This window comes from Neoarius graeffei, chromosome 23, assembly GCF_027579695.1.
Source record: "Neoarius graeffei isolate fNeoGra1 chromosome 23, fNeoGra1.pri, whole genome shotgun sequence".
Classification (NCBI taxonomy): Eukaryota; Metazoa; Chordata; class Actinopteri; order Siluriformes; family Ariidae; genus Neoarius; species Neoarius graeffei.
In genome coordinates, this window is record NC_083591.1 from 5812170 (window position 1) to 5835672 (window position 23503).

At 42.8% G+C, this 23503-nt stretch overlaps 1 protein-coding gene and 1 non-coding gene across 2 annotated transcripts in view; one reads left to right on the forward strand and one right to left on the reverse strand.

Moving 5' to 3' along the window:
• vipr1a (vasoactive intestinal peptide receptor 1a) overlaps window positions 1–23277 on the reverse strand; it is a 78704-nt gene extending 55427 nt beyond the window's left edge. Inside the window, exons 1-3 of the mRNA XM_060905653.1 lie at window positions 23044–23277; window positions 9960–10047; window positions 1871–1975 (exon numbers count right to left, since the gene is read on the reverse strand). Coding sequence (XP_060761636.1) covers window positions 1871–1975; window positions 9960–10047; window positions 23044–23091 — 241 coding nt within the window. The 5' untranslated portion in view covers window positions 23092–23277. The remainder of the gene's footprint in view (window positions 1–1870; window positions 1976–9959; window positions 10048–23043) is intronic.
• trnat-agu (transfer RNA threonine (anticodon AGU)) lies at window positions 314–387 on the forward strand. The gene has a single exon. It is a non-coding gene; the product is annotated as a tRNA-Thr (tRNA).
• Window positions 23278–23503: the final 226 nt, after the last annotated feature.

Sequence of the window (23503 nt, forward strand, 5' to 3'; positions counted from 1 at the left end):
GAAAATCGCTACGTTTCAACTTGTGTAACTGAACTTGTTTCATATCACTGGTCATATAAACCTATGTAAACAGGAAAAACGCGGAAGAGTTTGGTTGCATCTAACTACAGCCCCAAAAAATATCATTGGCCATGCTGAGCCTAGCTACATTGCTGACTGACTGGGAGGTCGTACAAAGCTCGGATAGGTACGGAGTAGCTTGTCTCAATTCAGATAAGAGCATATTTCATTATGGAAATACGGTGGACTGTTCCTTTAAAGCAATGTTTTCTCAGATTCAATGTGGAAAATGATTGAACTATAGAAAGACCGTGGTGCCGTGGCTTAGTTGGTTAAAGCGCCTGTCTAGTAAACAGGAGATCCTGGGTTCGAATCCCAGTGGTGCCTTAATACAGGGCAATAATTAGAACCCCTTGTAAGGGTCCATTGTGGTGGTCAAGGACACATTATCCGAATGGGCTTCATGGGCAGCTGCCCGGGGCCTTGGAGGTAGCCAGATTAGAAAATATGAAATGATATTTTCAGAAGTTTTGATCATATTGATAACATTTTTGATGCATTTCGCCACCCGTAAGGAAGCCCACCTTGTCCCGTCGCATAAATCACCCGTCATTGTCAATATGATCACTGTCCACCATGTCTTCACACGCTACGCCAACTTGAGTTCAATGATTTAATTAATGACTTCGCTTTCCGGAAAAGTAGGAAAGTGCCCTTGTAAGTTGACCCATGGCTGTCAAACTGAATGCGCAAAGCTGTGTGCCACTGCTGTTTGGGACATTACGTGTGTGAAAGGATGAAATGTTTCACATAGCCTAACATTTTGAGATTTATTTCTGAGAAGCAAGATATTTTTCTTTCTTTGTTATCGCTCTTTGTTTTCACAAGTTAAAAGTCGCCTGGATTCTAAAATGAAAACGAACGGTTATATACCAAATGAATGTTCTTGTTCTGAATACTAAAGAAACTGTTGTAGGCCGAGGTTATGTTCTTGACATGTTGTTCATTGACTCACTCATTCAAAGGCTTGTTGAGGCTAAACTTTAGTTAACCAGACTTGTTAACCGTGATGTCTGATGGATTTTTTCACCATGCAATTGCCTGTTTCACCATTGCCTTTTCTCGATTAAATAGGTGTTGATGGATATAAAGTTTTATCGTTCAATAGTATTTCTAATTGTGCCACTGTCATTATTTAAGTTTCTGTGTCTAGTTAGACAGGCACGTCTGAGGGGGTGAATTTGCTGAGCGCAGTTGACAACAGGCGGGGGTTGGGCATCGGGGGGGTGTCTGCCCAGGGCCTCGGCAAGGGTTAACGCGGCCCTGGTGGTGGTTAGCACGGTCGCCTCACAGCAAGAAGGTTCTGGGTTTGAACCCAGCGGCCGGCGAGGGCCTTTCTGTGTGGAGTTTGCATGTTCTCCCCGTGTCTGCGTGGGTTTCCTCCGGGTGCTCCGGTTTCCCCCACAATCCAAAGACATGTAGTTAGGTTGACGTGGGGCGGCCTCGGGCTGAGGTGCCCTTGAGCAAGGTACCGAACCCCTGACTGCTCCCCGGGCGCTCTGGGCTGCCCACTGCTCTGAGTGTGTGTGTGTGTGTGTTCACTGCTTCAGATGGGTTAAATGCAGAGGATGAATTTCACTGTGCTTGAAGTGTGCATGTGACAAATAAAGGTTTCTTTAAAAAAAAAAAAAAGATAGTGCATGAAACAAAAAGTCAGGACTGTGAATACATCTAAATTCGCAGCTCATAAATATTTGCTACTTGAGTTTGACCAAAGCAGACAAAATCACAGCGATGATTCATATTTCAAGGCATTCGATTCAATTCAATTCAGTTTAGACATTTTTAATGATTACAATAACGCCGTTACCTTCCCGGTCACTGACGTGAGTGAAGTATTTCGGGCAGGGGATGGTGACCAGCTGTCCAACAGATGCTGACGGCCAACAGGCGAAGTCCCACTCGCCACTGCAGCCTGAGAGGGAAAAATATTATTTAAATAAAGCATCAAATAAAATTTTTAACAAGAAGACAGAGTCATCTATATCACCCACCCTATATACCAAACATATACCAAGTTTCAAGATATTATTTGTCATATTTTTCAAGTTCTGCTACAGGAAACCAACACTGACCTGAGCAGCCCATAGCATAAACCCACTGGACCTTTGGTCCAGGTGAGCTAAAAATTTAAATTTCTCACATTTCTTAGTATCAACCTTTGTTTGGGTGGGGGATAAAAAATACCTTCTCAACAAACCAGGACTAAATTACTACGCAGTGCATCTTTTTTTTTTTTTAAACAATCGACCCTCGAAATATTTCATTGGTTCTGATATCACAGATATGTTGATATTTCTGCTGTTCAAAACAAGGCCTGAACTCTTTAGTGCAAACTTGCGCAAATATTTTTCACTTTTCTGGCATTTGATTTGATTTGTCCAGAAACGGCTGGAGAGGATGATCAGACCACAACTCTGGTGAATTCTCGATTCTGATGGGTCAGAAGGATTTCTACATCATATATTTTGTTTAGATTAATTTTTATATTAACACGCTCATTCACAAGGAATTTGTCCAGCAAGCATCCTAAATAATCTAATAATAAATTTGAATAATAAATTTTAAAAAAATCTCAAGAAAGAAAAAACAGGCTGGTGAGGGATCGAATGTTTATAGCCGCTGTAACGTTCTGGGGTAGACTTCCCGATAACGTTGCCCTTTAGGGCTAAAGAGCCATACGCTCTTAAAGGGATAGTTTGGGATTTTTGACATGAATCTGTATGGCATCCCCATCAATAGTGTCGTGCAAACACACTGACTTACCCCTGACAGCATCCTGTGAGTCCAGTTCTTGTCCAGTTTTGGTCCAGACGAAAGTAGTCCGGCAAGTTTGTTGGGGTCACGAAAGTAAAACGTTTTTCGTCTCAAAACAGTATGTGTTCAAAAGAGTGATATATTTGCATCACAAAACCGTTGTCAAATAAAAAGTCAGACCTCGAAATCGCTTGGCACTATTTTCTCTCCCTTCTTATTACTGCGCGCTGCCGCCAGGCGACAGCCACGGCTGTTTCATTCATTGTTTACTAGTGATGGTAATTTCGGCTCTTTTGGCTCTTCTTATTATAAGGAGCCGGCTCTTTCGGAAGATTTTTTATAATTATTTCTCATGACTTGTACATTCACATCGAGTACACATATCAATGCAAATTAACACGAAGGGATTTACTAGACCACTTTATATCTGGAACTATTTTCAGCCACAGCACAGGCAAAGCACCGCTGCAGGCGCAAAGACACCGCGCAGCGCCTGAAAACGGGTGCACAGCGCCTGAAAACCCGTTTTCAGGCGCTGCGCGGTGTCTTTGCACCTTCCTTTTCCTACCTATTCCTTTAATTGCTGCAATTAACTAGTTAATTCTGATTCTATTTCTCCTCTCAGTTATAATCTGTCCTGCTTTTGAAAAGATCCTCTCTGGGGGGACAGATGCTGCCACTATACACATCCTCCGTGCCATCACGTGTGTAAGCCGTGGATAGAGTGCAGCCTTGGTCTCCCACCAGCTTAGTGGGTCTGCGTTTCGCTGTCACCTGGCGGCAGCGCGCAGTGATAAGAAGGGAGAGAAAATAGTGCCAAGCGATTTCGAGGTCTGACTTTTTATTTGGCAACGGTTTTGTGATGCAAATATATCACTCTTTTGAACACGTACTGTTTTGAGACGAAAAACGTTTTACTTTTGTGACCCCAACAAACTTGCCGGACTACTTTCGTCTGGACCAAAACTGGACAAGAACTGGACTCACAGGATGCTGTCAGGGGTAAGTCAGTGTGTTTGCACGACACTATTGATGGGGATGCCATACAGATTCATGTCAAAAATCCCGAACTATCCCTTTAAACAACGAATGTTGTCTCTGTACGTGGTTTTCCCAAACTCAGTCGTAAAGAGTCTTAAGAGCAACATTACGAAGAGCGTCTTTGCAGCGTGCATCCACGATACAGGCATTAGTAATTGATAAAGGCATTAGTAGCTGCTAAATCCAGTCAATGAGGTCACATGGCGTTCATTTTTAACCAAAAACCAACTAAATATAAGGTGTTTAAAAAGTTAATAAATGGTATTGTCGGAATTATAGACGCTCTTAGCCTTAAGAGGCTTTCGGGAAACCCATCCCTGGATGTTCCAGATCATTACATGTAACTACAAACGGATAAAAGTATGATGTGTTTTTCTTTAATGAAAAAAATTCTAAATGTTGACAAATCGCTGTGGTGTAAAAGGAACAAAAACACTTCAAAAACATGCCACAACTTCAGGACAGTAATAGTTTCACTTTTTCCGTCACTGATTATGTTTCTATAACAGCATGACACAGTGTGTTCTATTCCTTCCTTCCACGCCACTCATCTTTTAGGAATAGTACAGTGGATATAAAAACTGTACACACCCCGTTAAAATGATCGGTTTTTCTTTTGCAAAAAAAAATTAGACCGCGATAAATAATTTCAAAAATTTTCCCACCTTTCATGTGACCTATAACCTGTACAATTCAATTGAAAAACAAACAAATCTGTTCGGGGGAAAAACATAAAAAATAAAAAATGTACAATAAGCTGGTTGCATAAGAGTCATTCTATAATTAGGGGTACATCTCAAGTCCATGTGCTGTATTTGTCAATTTCACTAACTATTAACTTCAGCCAATGATCTTTTGTACATTAGCACACATTTCTCTTTTATATAATACAAAAAGTCAACAAATTACATCATTTTACTCTGCAAAAATGCATATATAATACTGGAATTTGGTGTTTTTATGCTGTCTGATTTTCCAAATGTCAGGTTTGGTCTTCATATTTACATTTTAAAAAAAGGTTTTTGTTTAAAATTTTTACAAATATTTATTCATGGTAATTATTATAATATGACAAAAGTGTTTAAAAGCCTAAAATGCTTTATATTATAAATTAAATGAAGAATTTTGTGTGCGTCCGAGAAACTTATGTCAACTGTGTTACCCACTGAAACCCCCCCCATAAATCGGCAAATGGTTTGGTCCTAAGTCATGTGACCAACATCATGTGATGTCATATCCTCTTTGGTGGGAAATTTGAAGACCGTGTGGTAAGTTTTGAGTTAGTGTTGCCACCTGTCCCGGTTTTTCCTGATTGTCCCGGATTTTCATGGTCTGTCCCGGAAAAAAAAAAAAAAAATCCGGGACACTGAATGTCCCGGTTTTTTGTACATAATGGGCAAAATGGGTATTTCAACTTGCGAGCCAGCTGAGAACCAGTTTGCTTTTCCGAGCTCGACGTGCTAAGGGGAGCCACGTCATTACGTCGCTGCATACGTCATTACGTCGCTGAATACGTCACTTACGTTGCTGTATACGTCAGTTACGGCGCTACGTTTGCATAAACCTTGGCGCGAATATCAAAGCAAAAACAACACGGAAGAAGCAGCAGCAACAACAACAATAATAATGATGATGATGGCTGACTTCGCATTTGTACAGCTGCTGCTTCTCGTCGCTTAAAAATGGCGATCTTTCGCGGTCTTGTTATTGTTGTTGGTCTTAACAACTCCGCCCCCCGCTGACGTAAGCGGTTCTTTCCTCTGGCCCAGCAGAGAGTTGGTGCTAGCCTGGAACCGGTTTTTCTGGCCCCAGAGCCAGTTCTTTGTCAGTGGAAACAGAAAACCCGGTTCCAAACTAAGCACTGGCCCCGAACCAGCCCTGGAACTGCTTTGGTGGAAAAGGGGCAATGGAGGATGCTTGGACTGATAAAAGAAACAGACTCTCTGTTGCAGTGGTGAAGGCTGAGCTTCAAGTCAGGCTAAACTTTCAGTTGTCCTGTACTGAGTTAAAGACATTCATTGAAAATCAGCCAGGACTCATAGCAGCAGCAAAGAAAAACACCAAATATAAATGGAAGATTAGGTAAGGTTTTGGTGAATTAAATGAAATAGTGTAGTGTAGTACATACTCCTGTATGTGCCCAGTTATATCAGTTACATGTCCTCCTATGTATTTGTTTAGCCAAGAGCAGCAAGCAGCAGAGGCACAGGCAAGCACAAGCAAAGCACACACCACACTCTAAGCAATCAGGTAAGCTGTTTGACACTACACCTTACATTGTTACATTCAGGTATTCTTAGATACAATGAAAAATTAATTATTTTTATTCCACATAAGCAAACAAACAGAACTTAATTATGTATTCCCCTTTTACCTGTGCCCACTACTGCCCCCAGGTGTCCACAACCAAAAACTGTTGGAAATAAACCAAAATAATGAAGACCTGCTTTATTATGTAAAGCAATTAACTAAACAAATAACTAGCAAAAGCGTCATTTTTACTAATTAGAGCAATACAATTTCAGCGTAGAAGGGCGATTTTTTTTTTTTTGTCTTGGGTTAGATGTGCGAAGGGCGCCGTTGCTTACAAGCAAAAAGGTCGATTGGATGGTCGAAATGTCCAGGATTTTTGTCAGACACAGGTGGCAACCCTATTTTGAGTTCACCTCTTCGATATTTTCATCAATACTGTTGTATAGTCCTAGAGAGGGTTAATTGTCTGTCAACTGTGTTGTCAACATGTTCATATAAACCTGATTTAGAAATTGTATTTACAAAGTATACAGCTAAAGATAATAAAAATATGAATTGATTAAGGTCTTGTAGTGAAAGCTCTGAGGTCTGCAGTTAGCACAACACTCTAAAAATGGCCGAAATGTCAACTGTGTTACCGTCAACTGTGTTACCCATCAGCTATGACACAGTTGAGGAGGAGTATGTTTTTGTCACTTAATCTTCATATTGACAGACAAACAAACAGAATGATTTAATATGTTCAATTTGTTAAATAAGCTACGTTTCTCTGAAATTGTGTCCAAATGTTGTTTTAACAGTTCACCTGAATTCATCAGCTTATTTGTAGCAAAATTTAAAACAATAAAAAGCTCTTTTTATCCTAAAAAGTGTCCTCTTGTTCTTCTGCCCTGTCAACTGTGTTACTCCCGTCAATTGTGTTACATTGCCTGTCAACTGTGTTGCAAGTGTTTTTGTGCTATAAATCTCTTATGTGTTTGATGAACTGTAAAATAAAAGATTGGGGATTATCTCTGGATAGGGAAGTCTTGTATAAGGAGGGAGAACAACTCTAAATTCGACGTAACAAGGATTTATGTTGAAAAAAGGGTCATTCTGCATCACAGTGAACCATAAAATCCTATTTATGAAGCTCAAAATTCATATTTTCCATAACATTAATTAAAAACATCTTGTTAATGGACCTAAGCACTTTCAAACAAATGTGTTTTCAAATGTGTAGTATTTTTATATATGTTTAAGATGACATAACATTTGTCCGTAACACGGTTGACAAAATAAACAATCAAATGTTCATTTTCATTAAAATATTTTAAAAGTAATTTAAGATTAAGCTTGGCAATTAATTTGTTTAGGAACTTGAGGGTATGTACCATGGAAACATATAGGTTATTTATTGAAAAAGAATACTGATATTTTGAGATTTTGCTTTACATGAAATGTACCCCTAATTATAGAATGACTCATAAAAGTGTGCACACCCTTAAAATAATACTTTATTGAAGCACCTTTTGATTTAATTACAGCATTCAGTCTTTTTGGGTTCACACCTGCCATCAATTAAAATGACTCTGATTAACCCCAAAAAAGGTTCAGACATTTACGGTACTCAGTTGCATCCTCCAGAAAAAGCCAGGGTTCACAGAGAGCTTACAAAGCATCAAAGGGATCTCATTGTTGAAAGGTATCAGTCAGGAGAAGGGTACAAAAACATTTCCACAGCATTAGATATACCATGGAGCACAGTGAAGACCGTCATCAAGAAGTGGACAAAATATGGGACAACAGTGACATTACCGAGAACTGGACGTCCCTCCAAAATTGATGAAAAGACAAGACGAAAACTGGTCAGGGAGGCTGCCAAGAGGCCTACAGCGACACTGAAGGAGCTGCAGGAATTTCTGGCAAGTACTGGTTGTGTACTACATGTGACAACAATCTCCCGTATTCTCCATATGTCTGGACTATGAGACAGGGTTAAAGAAAAATATCCAGGCCCGGCTAAGCAAAGAAAATACATAAGCTCTCCCAAAAGCATGTGGGAAAATGTGTTATGGTCTGATGAAACCAAGGTTGAACTTTTTGGCCACAATTCCAAAAGGTATGTTTGGCGCAAAAACAACACTGCGCATCACCAAAAGAACCCCATACCCACGGTGAAGCATGGTGGTGGCAGCATCAGGTTTTGGGGTTGTTTTTCTTCAGCTGGAACAGGGGCTTTAGTCAAGGTGGAGGGAATTATGAACAGTTCTAAATACCAGTCAATTTTGGCCCCAAACCTTCAGGTGTCTGCTAGAAAGCTGAAGATGACGAGGAATTTCATCTTTCAGCATGACAATGACCCCGAAAAAGTTTTGGAACGGCCCAGCCGGAGCCCAGACCTAAATCCAATTGAAAATCTGTTGGGTGACCTGAAGAGGGCTGTGCACAAGAGACGCCCTCGCAATCTGACAGATTTGGAGCGTTTTTGCAAGGAAGAGTGGGCAAATATTGCCAAGTCTAGATGTGGCAGGCTGATGGACTCTGACCCAAAAAGACTGAATGCTGTAATTAAAGCAAAAGGTGCTTCAACAAAGTATTAGTTGAAGGGTGTGCAAGTTTATGCAACCAGCTTATTGTACATTTTTATTTTTTATGCTTTTCCCCTGGGCGGCACGGTGGTGTAGTGGTTAGCACTGTCACCTCATAGCAAGAAAGTCCTGGGTTCGAGGCAGGCGAGGGCCTTTCTGTGTGGAGTTTGCATGCTGCCTGTGTGGGTTTCCTCTGGGTGCTCTGGTTTCCCCCAAAGGCATGCAGGTTACGCTAATTGGTGGCTCTAAATTGACTGTAGGCGAGAATGGTTGTCTGTGTCTATGTGTCAGCCCTGCAATGACCTGGCGACTTGTTCAGGGTGTACCCTGCCTCTCATCCATAGTCAGCTGGGATAGGTTCCAGCTTGCCTGAGACCCTGTAGGACAGGATAAGCAGCTACAGATGATGGATGGATGGATGTTTATCCCCCCTAACAGGTTTGTTTGTTTTTCAATTGAATTGTACAGGTTATAGGTCACATTAAAGGTGGGAAAAGTTTTGAAATTATTTACCGTGGTCTTGTTTTTTTACATCAGAAAAACCTATCATTTTAACAGGGTGTGTAAACTTTTTATATCCACTGTACATGCAGTTCACGTCAAACCAAAAGCAATTATTTCAAGATTATGCAAATGTACCTGTATCCAACAGGATGTGAAAATTTCTTGCACATTACCCTGAAAGAACTGTGAACTTTTTTAATATCAAAGTTCCACTTAATACATGATAAACTTTAGACTGCCTCAACTTGTCATTGCTTCAGCTATTAAAAATGTAATCAGTAGATTAGTTACGTCTGGCTGAGAGAATGGACTCCACTTCAGTCTGATTAGCTACAGCCATGGGACCGACAGGATAGCTTCGATTAAAGTCAACAAACCCAGATGTGCATATAATTAACTGCTACTTCCTGTCCTCACGTCTACTTCACAATTACGGGTACGAAGCCTGCAAGTCAGAATAAAAAGCGCAGTATAGGATGCAGTCAGAAACGCTGAGCCACTGAGCTCAGGGTCGCGTCAAAGGATGAGAGATATTTCAGGAATCGGAGAGGAAATGCCTTCTGGACAACCTCAGTGGATAGACACCGTGCAGGATGTTTTGAACGCAAGAACGTTTCAAGTTTTCTTTTAATAGCTTTTCAATATTGTGTATTGTCAGAACGTTTTCAGATTTTGCACTTTGATATTCTCCCCTTACACACCACCACAACAGGAGCGTTTCGAATAAATATTCACAAACACCAACGCAGTGATAATGTGAAAGAGATAACCAACCTGATGTGACATTTTGCAACTTAGCCAAGCACTCATCTTTCTCCATCTCCAGGGCTATCCTGATGCCGCACATCTGGACTGATAACATCTGGTCAAACAGATAGGACAAAGGTTATGCTGTTTTGTATGCATTTCAGCGATTCGCATTTTTACTGACATTCAGATAAAAGGTTACAGATGACATCATTTTGGGCGACTTACAGCAATCATTCCTGAATAAAGTGCTGAAGTGCAAGTAAAGAAGCATTAGAAGTGTGTATAAAAATGCAGAATGTTCTCACGCCTGCATCTCTCTTTGCTGAATAAAACCAAGCAAAATACTGATCCATGTGGTTCTTTTGTTAATTGTTGAATCTAATCTATGAAGAAAATCCTCAAGGTTAAGCAATGCATTGGAGCATGAAGTCTTAATGATGGCATACTAAGAATGATATTGGAGCAAACTATTATATGCCCACACACACACACACACACACACACTTAAAATCAAATAGACAGCTGCATTCATGATTTCTAAATTATTTTACACATTTCAAGTCCGTAATTCTCTTCAGTCTTCATTCTGTGTTTCCTCTGATGTTCTAACTCTTTTATTTAAAACAAAAAAGCAGTACAACTTTCTGTCTTTTCTGCTTTGGGTGAACAGTGTGTGGTTAATCTGTCTATTTTTAGTTTATCTTCTCTTCCTAAGGCATTTTGTGGAAAAGGATGATCCAGTAAATATTCCCCCTCATTCACATTCATTACACCCACGACTAGACTTGTGCCATGGAACGACATCGTCACTATGATTTTACACTTCCATGATATCCAGTGGCATTTATTCCAATGATATTCCCAGTCCTGCCAATCTTTGCCTGTTTTGGGTAAAAGCCCCGCATTTTAACATCAGAGCACGCTAGTACGCCTTATCGCTCAAAAATACGCCAAGAGTGATATATATATATATTTTTTTTTTCAGATCTGTTTTTGGTTTATCTTTCTTGGGGTTTTTTTTTGGTCATTGCTCTTTTATTTCTATTATCTCTGTTTTTCAAATTTTTTTTAATATCCCTTTATTTCTTGTCCTGCCTTTCATTCCTGTCACCTCTCAGCCAGGGGGGAAGGGGAGGACAAAAGGGAAGAGGAGAAAAGAAAAAAGGGAGAGGAAGTTAAGAGGGAAGGATAAGGAGGTACCCATCCATCCATTATCTGTAATCGCTTATCTTGTGCAGGGTCGCGGGCAAGCTGGAGCCTATCCCAGCTGACTACGGGCGAAAGGCGGGGTACACCCTGGACAAGTCGCCAGGTCATCACAGGGCTGACACATAGACACAGACAACCATTCACACTCACATTCACACCTACGCTCAATTTAGAGTCACCAGTTAACCTAACCTGCATGTCTTTGGACTGTGGGGGAAACCGGAGCACCCGGAGGAAACCCACGCGGACACGGGGAGAACATGCAAAGTCCACACGGAAAGGCCCCCGTCGGCCACGGGGCTCAAACCCAGAACCTTCTTGCTGTGAAGTGACAGAGCTAACAAAATGGCCCAAAACGCTATCTACTGCTTAAAGGGAAACTGAAGGCAAGTTTTTTATGATCAAAATTCTATTTATCTCATTCTATTAAATATAGGAATGCATTTCTGACAGCTATTTTGTCACTGCTATAGCAAGTTATGAGTGTTTGAAATATGCTCTGTAATATATCAGTCCATATGTCAAAGCAACGGCCGTAAACAAGATTCGCTGAGACCTGTGCGAGACATCGTAGGATGGAAGTAAAACGTACAGCGGAAATCAAAGTGACCAACATCTGCCAATGTTGCTAAAAGACGTGTGTGCCCTCTTTCGAATGCTGACCTAATCAAGCCGGAAGTTTTCCCCGTGTCCAAAATCGCTCCCTACTCACTATATAGGGCACTATATAGTGTAGATGCCATTTTGTAGTGCTGTCCGAAACCTTAGTGAGGATTATGCGGGAAATGCGCTCAGTATAATATGTCTCATCTCATCTCATTCTCATCTCATTATCTCTAGCTGCTTTATCCTTCTACAGGGTCACAGGCAAGCTGGAGCCTAATCCAGCTGACTACGGGTGAAAGGCGGGGTACACCCTGGACAAGTCGCCAGGTCATCACAGGGCTGACACATAGACACAGACAACCATTCACACCTACGGTCAATTTAGAGTCACCAGTTAACCTAACCTGCATGTCTTTGGACTGTGGGGGAAACCGGAGCACCCGGAGGAAACCCACGCAGACACGGGGAGAACATGCAAACTCCACACAGAAAGGCCCTCGCCGGCCCCGGGGCTCGAACCCAGGACCTTTTTGCTGTGAGGCGACAGCGCTAACCACTACACCACCGTGCCGCCAGTATAATATGTATTTATCACAAAAATACATGCATGTATTTATTATTTTGAAAACCCACCAGCCGCCTGATCTGGCACGTTTTAATTGTGTGACAGTAATGACGTAAATACTAGTGCGACGGACTAGTCCTTATCCTGTCGTCTTTCCAACTCTTCTCTACGCCACGTTGGTTTGAAGTCGTATGGAATAATCTCCATCACTGATGAAGCTGGCAAATCTCGAAATTAATCTAAATTGGAATGATATGGCGATCTGGCCGCTGTGTAAAGAGTTTTCAAAATGACGGTGCTGGCACTTCACGTTTCGAAGTCTCGCACAAGTCTCGTGAAGATCGCGCAGATAAGCGACACCTGCTGTGCACCATACGAACTACATTCAACATGGCTAAAAAGCGAAAAGGCCGATCAGTGTAATATAATATGCCAATACGAGTCACGATATAAGGTTAATAAAACCGAAAACGTAATCGAATAACACGTTAATTAAGAAATGAAGCAAGTTTTAAAATGACTTCAGTTCCCCTTTAAACTCATCCTGAACCTTGCAAGGCTGATGCTGATGCAGAGTCGACCTTTTAGTACTTCTCTATGTCATGAAATATTTATTTAAAAAAAAAAATGTTAACACTATCAAATCAGAGGTGCGCTCATTTTCAAATATATCCTCATCGAGACTCAAGAGTTTACACTCCCAACTCCGCCCACCTCCTCAGCCCCTGAAAACATACACATATCTATATACTAACAGGACCATGAGTTACCAGTTTATCAATCTTATTTCAGAATGTGAGGTTCAGGATTGTGTGCATTGCTTGAAAACCACATGACCACACATATTGTGTTTAATTTGATTAAAAGTTCTCGCTTCATCGCTTGACAAAATGGATTCCTTCACAACACAAACCAGGTTGGAGAGATTTATCTCGGTTACTTGGAGGCTCTCTGTAGTGACATAAATCTTTTCCCCTGCTATTGTTAGCCTCAAAAGAGACTCATATGTCTACTCCTCAGAGTCCAAACCTTTGATATGAGTTACACAGCTGGACTACGTACAGCCCACAAGACAACCATGACTCACTCCGCTGCAGGCTTCCTTAATCTAGTCTCAGTTACATACGGCCCCGCTTGACATGTCAACACCTCTGGTCATTTGTGTGGGAGGAGGTATATTGGCAGCAATGTACACAGATGTTGACAGCTGGATTGGTGCATTATGGTAGCACCAATTACATATGCGATTTATTTAATGAAAAGAAACATGGCTTTTTTTTTTTATCAAGGATGTTACTGCTGTCTTGTCACTTAACCAACCAGTAACAGAAGTGGTTGCCGTGGTGTTTCATCCAGCAAAGAAAACTATTCCGAATGAATCATTCCTTCAAAGAAGATCAAACGCTTTGGATGCGCTTAGATACGGAAAGATCGCTCCCGAATGCTTGACAATGCAATCAATAAACAGGAACACAAAAGAAACCAAGATGTAAACATGTGGCATATTAATTCTTATTCTAGCCACATTCACTGGATATGAGCAATCGTGCGCTCTGATTGGCTACTCGACTACTACACTATCAGCTCATATGCCATGAGTAGAGAAAAACAAAATGGCGGCGCGCATTGCTGAACCAACCGAGGACGAAATAAAAACTACTCGAAAACAAAACCCCAAAAATACTACAAAAAAAAGCAACAAAATATGGAACGAAGTATTTAATGGTAAGAACATATCTTTTTTGAGTTTTCAGGAATTCTTATTGTAGCATTTTTCATAAACTGCTCCTGTCATTTCGCCGGTGTGTTTACATTCTAAGTGGAAACGATTTAGTTGGACGTTTTGTATAAAGTTTTTATTGATCAAATTTCTCATCTCATTATCTCTAGCCACTTTATCCTTCTACAGGGTCGCAGGCAAGCTGGAGCCTATCCCAGCTGACTACGGGCGAAAGGCGGGGTACACCCTGGACAAGTCGCCAGGTCATCACAGGGCTGACACATAGACAACCATTCACACTCACGGTCAATTTAGAGTCACCAGTTAACCTAACCTGCATGTCTTTGGACTGTGGGGAAAACCGGAGCACCCGGAGGAAACCCACGCGGACAACATGCAAACTCCACACAGAAAGGCCCTCGCCAGCCCCGGGGCTCGAACCCAGGACCTTCTTGCTGTGAGGCGACAGCGCTAACCACTACACCACCGTGCCGCCCTTGATCAAATTTGAAAAAAATAAAAAAATAAAAATGCTCCGTTTCTCAAAATCCAGTGAATGTGGATAGAATAAAGCAGTTATTCTACTCAATCTCGTCAGACATGGCTTATAGCCAACTCGGTACTACGCTCCTCGTCGGCTCTCAGCTCATATATGACTCGATTTCGTGGAATAACTGTTAAATACAGGGTTATTCAAAATTATGTTAACAGTAAGTCTAATGGATGTAGACACAAAACGACACGGCTTTCTCAGTCCTGAAGGTGAGTGATCTGTATCTCTGACCTGAACGTAAAAGACAGTATTGACTGTGCAGTGTGTGTGTGTGTGTGGTGTCCAAGGCCATTTGTGTTCCTTTTAATTTAGTCCTTCTTTAGTGCTTCCTGGACAAATCCAATTATTTTACCGCTCAGTGTTCTGATTTAGTTTAGTGGGTTATGATAAATGTTAGATCGTGACCCAAACCAGGCTGAAATATTGAAAGAAATTATAGATGACTCGATAAAACATTTATAAAAACCCATCAGGACTGATTGGTGAAACTGAAGTCTGCGGAGTTTCCTCAAGAAAAAGAAGCGCTGCTGACACTTAGAGAAGATGTTTTTAGTGTTTGTGATCAATTACTGTCTCAAGGTGACTCGACCCGATATGACTCGACCCGATCTCTTTGCTGGTTGTTGACTGACAGAGTAGGGAACACTGGGAGGTTCTTTACGAAAGTCAACAACGAGTTCCTTTGTCTTGGCAATGTTGACGTTGAGGCAGTTCTGCTTGCGCCGCTCCTGTAAACGTATCAATCTCGTCTCGTCTTCTTCCGCTTATCCGGGACCGGGTCGCGGAGGCAGCAGCCTAAGCATGGAAGCCCAAACTTCCCTTTCCCCAGACACCTCGGCCAGCTCCTCGGGAAGAACACCGAGGCGTTCCCAGGCCAGCCAAGAGACATAGTCCCTCCAGCGTGTCCTGGGTCTTCCCCGGGGCCTCTTCCCGGGGGGACATGCCTGGAACACCTCCCCAGGGAGGCGTCCAGGAGGCATCCGAAAAAGATGCCCGAGCCACCTCAGCTGGTTCCTCTCGATGTGGAGGAGCAGCGGCTCTACTCCGAGCTCCTCCCGAGTGACTGTGCTTCTCACCCTATCTCTAAGGGAGCACCCAGCCACCCTGCGAAGGAAACTCATTTCGGCCGCTTGTATCCACGATCTTGTTCTTTCGGTCATTACCCAAAGCTCATGACCATAGGTGAGAGTCGGAACGTAGATCGACCGGTAAATTGAGAGCTTTGCCTTTTGGCTCAGCTCCTTCTTCACCACGACGGACCGGTAAAGCGACCGCATCACTGCGGAGGCTGCACCGATCCGCCTGTTGATCTCACGCTCCATCCTTCCCTCACTCGTGAACAAGATCCCGAGATACTTAAACTCCTCCACTTGAGGCAGGACTTCTCCACCAACCTGGAGAGGGCAAGCCACCCTTTTCCAGTCAAGAACCATGGCCTCGGACTTGGAGGTGCTGATTCTCATCCCAGCCGCTTCACACTCGACTGCAAACCGCCCCAGTGCATGCTGAAGGTCCTGGTTTGAAGAAGCCAACAGGACAACATCATCCACAAAAAGCAGAGATGAAATCCTGTGGTTCCCAAACAGGATTCCTTCCGGCCCCTGGCTGCGCCTAGAAATTCTGTCCATAAAAATTATGAACAGAACCGGTGACAAAGGGCAGCCCTGCCGGAGTCCAACATGCACTGGGAACAGGTCTGACTTACTGCCGGCAATGCAAACCAGACTCCTGCTCCGTTCATACAGGGACCGGACAGCCCTTAGCAAAGAGCCCCGAACCCCATACTCCCGAAGCACCCCCCACAGAATACCACAGGGGACACGGTCGAATGCCTTCTCCAGATCCACAAAGCACATGTGGACTGGTTGGGCAAACTCCCATGAACCCTCGAGCACCCTATGAAGGGTATAGAGCTGGTCCAGTGTTCCGTGACCAGGACGAAAACCGCATTGTTCCTCCTGGATCCGAGGTTCGACTATTGGTCGAATTCTCCTCTCCAGTACCCTGGAGTAAACCTTCCCTGGGAGGCTGAGAAGTGTGATTGGAGCACACTCTCCGGTCCCCTTTCTTAAAAAGAGGGACCACCACCCCAGTCTGCCACTCCAGAGGCACTGTCCCCGACCGCCACGCGATGTTGCAGAGGCGTGTCAACCAAGACAGCCCCACAACATCCAGAGACTTGAGATACTCAGGGCGGATCTCATCCACCCCCGGTGCCTTGCCACCGAGGAGCTTGCAAACCACCTCAGTGACTTCGGCTTGGGTAATGGACGAGTCCACCTCTGAGTCATCAGCCTCAGTCTCCTCAGTGGAAGACATGACGGTGGGATTGAGGAGATCCTCAAAGTATTCCTTCCACCGCCCGACAATGTCCCCAGTCGAGGTCAACAGCTCCCCACCCGCACTGTAAACAGTGTTGGCAGAGTACTGCTTCCCCCTCCTGAGGCGCCGGATGGTTTGCCAGAATTTCTTCGAGGCCGACCGATAGTCCTTCTCCATGGCCTCCCCGAACTCCTCCCAGTTCCGAGTTTTTGCCTCCGCAACTGCCTGAGCTGCAGCACGCCTGGCCTGCCGATACCCGTCAGCTGCCTCAGGAGTCCCGGAGGTCAACATGGCCCGATAGGACTCCTTCTTCAGCTTGACGGCATCCCTTACTTCCGGTGTCCACCACCGGGTTCGGGGATTGCCGCCACGACAGGCACTGGAGACCTTGCGGCCACAGCTCCGAACAGCTGCATCCACAATGGAGGTAGAGAACATGGTCCACTCAGACTCAATGTCCCCCGCCTCCCTCGGAAGCTGGGAAAAGCTCTCCCGGAGGTGGGAGTTAAAGACCTCCCCAACAGAGTGCTCGGCCAGACGTTCCCAGCAGACCCTCACCATACGTTTGGGCCTGCCAGGTCTGTCCAGCTTCCTCCTCTGCCAGCGTATCCAACTCACCACCAGGTGGTGATCAGTTGACAGCTCAGCCCCTCTCTTCACCCGAGTGTCCAAGACATAGGGCCGGAGATCAGATGAAACGACTACAAAGTCGATCATTGACCTCCGACCTAAGGTGTCCTGGTGCCACGTGCACTTATGGACACCCCTATGCTCGAACATGGTGTTCGTTATGGACAAACCGTGACTAGCACAGAAGTCCAATAACAAAACACCACTCAGGTTCAGATCGGGGAGGCCGTTCCTCCCAACCACGCCCCTCCAGGTGTCACTGTCGTTGCCCACGTGAGCATTGAAGTCCCCCAGTAGCACAATGGAGTCCCCAGTCTGAGCACCCCTCAGTACCTCTCCCAGGGACTCCAAGAAGGCCGGATACTCTATACTGCTATTTGGCCCGTAGGCACAAACAACAGCAAGAGCCCTCTCCCCAATCCGAAGGCGCAGAGAGGCGACCCTCTCGTTCACTGGGGTAAACTCCAACACATGGCGGCTGAGCTGGGGAGCTATAAGCAAGCCCACACCAGCCCGCCGCCGCTCACCACGGGCGACTCCAGAGAAGTGGAAAGTCCAGCCCCTCTCGAGGAGCTGGGTTCCAGAGCCCAAGCTGTGCGTGGAGGTGAGCCCGACTATCTCTAGCCGGTACCTCTCAACCTCCCGCACAAGCTCAGGCTCTTTCCCCCCCAGCGAAGTGACATTCCATGTCCCAACAGCCAGCCGCTGTGTCCGGGGATCAGATCGTCGAGGCCCCTGCCTTCGACTGCCACCCAATCCACACTGCACCAATCCCCTACTGCTACCTCTGTGGGTGGTGAACCCACAGGAGGTCGGGCCCATGTCACCTCTTCGGGCTGAGCCCGGCCGGGCCCCATGGGCAAAGGCCCGGCCACCAAGCGCTCGCATACAAGCCCCAACCCCGGGCCTGGCTCCAGGGTGGGGCCCCGGCTGCGTCATACCGGGCGACGTCATGGTCCTTGCTTTTTTCTCCATAGGGGTTTTTGGTGAACTGCTCTTGGTCTGGCCTGTCACCTAGGACCTGTCTGCCTTGGGAAACCCTGACAGGGGCATAATGCCCCCGACAACATAGCTCCTAGGATCATTCAAGCACACAAACCCCTCCACCACAATAAGGTGGCAGTTCTAGGAGGGGCGTATCAATCTTATGGAATCAATTTTGTGCCAAAATGTTCATACAATACTTTTGAAATATCAAACAAAAACGACAAATCAAAATACAAAAAAAGAAAAAAAAGTCAATTTTTTTAGACTGGCAAACAAATTATTCGTGTAATCATGCAAAATATCAGTCTATTACTCTTCAGAAACCTTTTATTTTTGTTCCGCGTCTTTCTCAGTTTTGTTTGACGTAATTTATTTTGGTTGCGATTCCAGCTTTCTCGTTTGCGCTCCCTGACTTTTTGCTTGCAGTTTTGGCACAAACTTCACATGTGGGTGGGCTGTCCAGGAATGCATTCCCATTGGCTAACTTGTGTTTGACTGACAGCTACGCTCAGCCATTCCCTACTCGGATTCTGGCGGACTGTTTGACGAGTGACCGATCCATTGACGGTAAACAAGGATCGAGTGGACTTCAGTGGCGACTATGATATTGAATTTACACTTTGTTGAATTAATTCAATATCATAGTCGCCACTCAAGTCCACTTGATCCTTGTTTACCGTCAATGGATCGGTCACTCGTCAAACAGTCTGCCAGAATCCGAGTAGGGAATGGCCGCAACAGCCTCCGGGGAATGGCTGAGCGTAGCTGTCAGTCAAACACAAGTTAGCCAATGGGAATGCATTCCTGGACAGCCCACCCACACGTGAAGTTTGTGCCAAAACTGTAAGCAAAAAGTCAGGGAGCGCAAACGAGAAAGCTGGAATCGCAACCAAAATAAATTACGTCAAGCAAAACTGAGAAAGATGCAGAACAAAAATAAAAGTTTTCTGAAGAGTAATAGACTGATATTTTGCACAATTACACAAATAATTTGTTTGCCAGTCTAAAAAAAATGACTTTTTTTTCTTTTTTTGTATTTTGATTTGTCGTTTTTGTTTGATATTTCAAAAGTATTGTATGAACATTTTGGCACAAAATTGATTCCATACAATCTTAGCCTGTAACTGCTCCTGCGAGTTAGTGGCATCCATGATCACGGTATCATCAGAGTATCTAATTAACAGTTATTCCATGAAATCGAGTCGTACATGAGCTGATAGTCGACGAGGCGCGTAGCACTGAATTGGCTATAACCCATGTAAGACGAGATTGAGTGGAATAACTGTTTTGTTCTATCCACATTCACTGGATTTTGAGAAACGTAACATTTTTATTTTTTGCAAATTTGATAAATAAAAACTTTATACAAAACATCCGACAAAATCATTTCCGCTTAGAATATAAACAAACCGGTGAAATGACAGGAGCAATTTGTGAAAAATGCTATAATAATAATAATTCTTGAAAAATATTTTTTTAAAAAGATACATTCTTACTGTTAAATACTTTCATTCCATATTTTGTTGCTTTTTTTTGTATTTTGGGGGTTTTGTTTTCAAGTAGAGTTTTTATTTCATCCTCGGTTGGTTCAGCAACACGCTCTGCCATTTTTTTTCTCTACTCACGGTATATGAGCTGATATCCTAGTAGAAGAGTAGCCAATCAGACGTGCGATTGCTCATATCCAGTGACTGTGGATAGAATACTGCATGATGTATGTTATACCTGGATCAGTGCTCCTGCAGTCATTTGTGTAGACAGAACTGGTGAAGTTCTAAGCCTAAAGGTCAAATGCCATGTATAAACAGATAGTTACAGACATCAACTTGTTAAACTGAGAAATGCTAAATTTAAAAAAAAAGTACTACACGAATGATCCATATTCTAGCACAGTGTAACTGGTGTGCGGTCAGGAATAAAAAGCTCTAATGATGCGTGTTCCTTAAAGCACAGCCGAGGGCTCCTATTTCTTCTTCTTCTTCTTTTTTTTTATTTCATCACAGTATTTGAAGTCACAAACCACCATTAATAATGTTACTATATTTATTATTGAGTCCTTAAAGTTAGTCACGTGTTTGATATAGCTTTAGTTAAAACCTCAGTAAATCAAAAACAAGAAGTAAATAAACTGTAAAACTAAATAAATAAGTGTAAACTGAAATCTAAAACAAGAATCCAAAATTCAGGAATAAAAACTTTATCGCGCCAATAAAAGCCCGAATGCTATTGTACATGTCTTAATAACAATCCTATTAATATTATAGCTGGGTGATATTTATAAAATTACTGCATTCATAAAGTAAGTCTGGACACAAAAAGAGTCCATGGATTGATTTACTTCGTTTTATCCATTTTTAAATTTTATTTTGTTATTTATTTATTTATTGATGATTTTTTTTTAATATAATGAAAGGGTTCCTTCGGTGCAAAAGAATTGAGAACCCTGCTCTAATCACGCTAATAACAGTAAGAAACAGAGTGAAATGAAAACCTTAAAAGCGCAACATAAATTAAAATTTAATCTCATTTTTGTCTAGAACAATCCGGATAAACATTCAGCGCTGGAACATTGAAACAAAATGCAGATTATGGGAAAAAAATTATGCATGTTTGTGACATCTATTTGCAGTAAATAATACAAATTGAAAAAAAAATACATATCTGAAAAAAATAAGATTTTCATTTGACTCACCCTAATCCTGTATTTGAGTCGGGTTATTTCATGTTCATAAAGCAAATTTGCCTTTTAATCCTAAAGTGTTCCAAAAGGTTTGTGATCTCAGATCATCATGAATATTAACCATTTATCTATCCATAATAACATAATAAAGATGTCTTTTAGTGGTATCTTGTAGACGATGTGCTCCTCATGCAAGAAACAGGATACGCAGGTCTCTCAGATGTAAAGAATAAAACGCCTGTAAAAAACCGACACCTTTCCTGATCAGTACACAGCATGAAACAATAAATGGATAAAAATGTCATTATTTCGGCTAATAATTAAAACTTATTCCCAAGTTGCTGTGGTGTACGAGGAAAAAAACACTTCAGAATCAACTTTGATGTGTTATTAGTTTCTCCACTCTGTCACTGATTATTTTCCCATAACAGCATACCCCTACATGCTTTATTCCTGATTTAATCCCAAACTACAAGCTATTATTTGACAACTACACCAAAACTAATAGGAAGGAGAACACTTCATTTTATCACACAAAGCTTCTCCAGTACAGTGAGTATGCAGAAATTCCCAGCGTTGAAGAAGCACGTCTTATGTTTATGAAAGTATGAAAGACGTAGACGAACGAACGCAACAGTGAAAGATGAGGTAAAAGCTGCATGGATCATTGACAGTGACAGTGACAAGTGTGTTTAAACAGCCTGAGAGACAGCGCACCAACCAAAAACCATCTCCCTCTAATCATAAGCTCCACCAGCGTTCATAACTCGACACTGATAAACACTAGAGAATGATTAACCCACACTGTTTATGGAAAACATGTGACCTTTTTCTCCTACAAAGTGACAGATAGTGCATCGGGTAAACACTTACTGTCGAGGTGTTGTATGGAATGTAATCTCAAATTTAATTGTATGTCTTCTATAAATAACATTTACATGGTGCAGGATCGCAGCTCCAAGGTTCCAGGAGTTTGATTTGTTCTCCACATGTCTGTGTGGGTTTCCTCCGGGTTCTCCTACCTCTCAAAAACATGCCAGTAGATGGAATAGGGACTGTAAATTCCTCTAATGAGGAGTGTGTGTGTGTGTCCTTGTGACAGACTGGCGTCCAGTCCAGGGTGTTTTCCGCCTCACACACAGAGTTCCTGGGATAGACAATACACAGATCGTGGATCCACTACAATTCTCACTAAGTGCTTTATGAAGATGAATGAATGGACAAATATTTGCAGTCACAAAACACATTTAGCTGATCTCTCATTTTTAATAAAACTCAATTATAAGATGGAACGGAGATCATTCAAATGAAGGCAAACTCATTATTATTATGCTAGCTGTATAATAATAATAATAATAATAATAATAATAATAATAATAATAAATCATTTTTTTACATTTTAAATAATAATTTTAAACGATTTTTAAATAATGTGCTATTCAACCACCAACATCAGTCGCGTTGCAGTTTCAGGGGGGAAAAAAGCTTCTGCACAGCTGGAAAAGTCGTGATATTCCGAGTGAAGTCAGTTAGTGAAGAAGTCACGCGCTTCCACAGCACACACTCCATTCAGTGCCCTTCCGAACCCCTGCGTGTTCCTGGAAATTGTACTGGGATTATGAGATGAGTTTACTGGGATTATGAGATGAGTTTACTGGGATTATAAAATTAGTTTACTGGGATTTTGAGATGAGTTTACTGGGATTTTGAGATGAGTTTACTGGGATTATAAAATGAGTTTACTGGGATTATGAGATGAGTTTACTGGGATTATGAGATGAGATTGTTGGGATTATGAGATGAGATTATTCCTCAGTGTGAAAGTGTAAAACTCACCGGTGAGCAGGTCAGCCACAGCACGAGCGCTCTCCTCAGCACAGCCATGGTGTGATTCGGGTTGGTTTTCTCGTGTTGTGTTTTTCTTTCCCTCTTCTTCTTCTTCTTGCAGAACCGGGAATAAAACTTCAGCCCTGCACCGGAGCTCCGCAGTGTAAAACCCGCTCCTGGGACTCGAACCTGAAACCTCCGCGCGCGGCCCCGACTCCGGGTTCTGATTCAGGAGAGCATGCGCTATTTAAGTGCCTCCGTTTTACAACGACGCAAACGTTCAGTCACGTGCTCAGGCAACAGCCAATCAGAATTTCAGACAGACAGCCATAGGCAGGCAGGCAGATAGATAGATAGATAGATAGATAGATAGATAGATAGATAGATAGATAGATAGATGAATGACAGACAGATGCCTGTAAGGCAGAAATGGGAATGCAGTAGAGTTTCCTGACCCTGGGACAGTGTT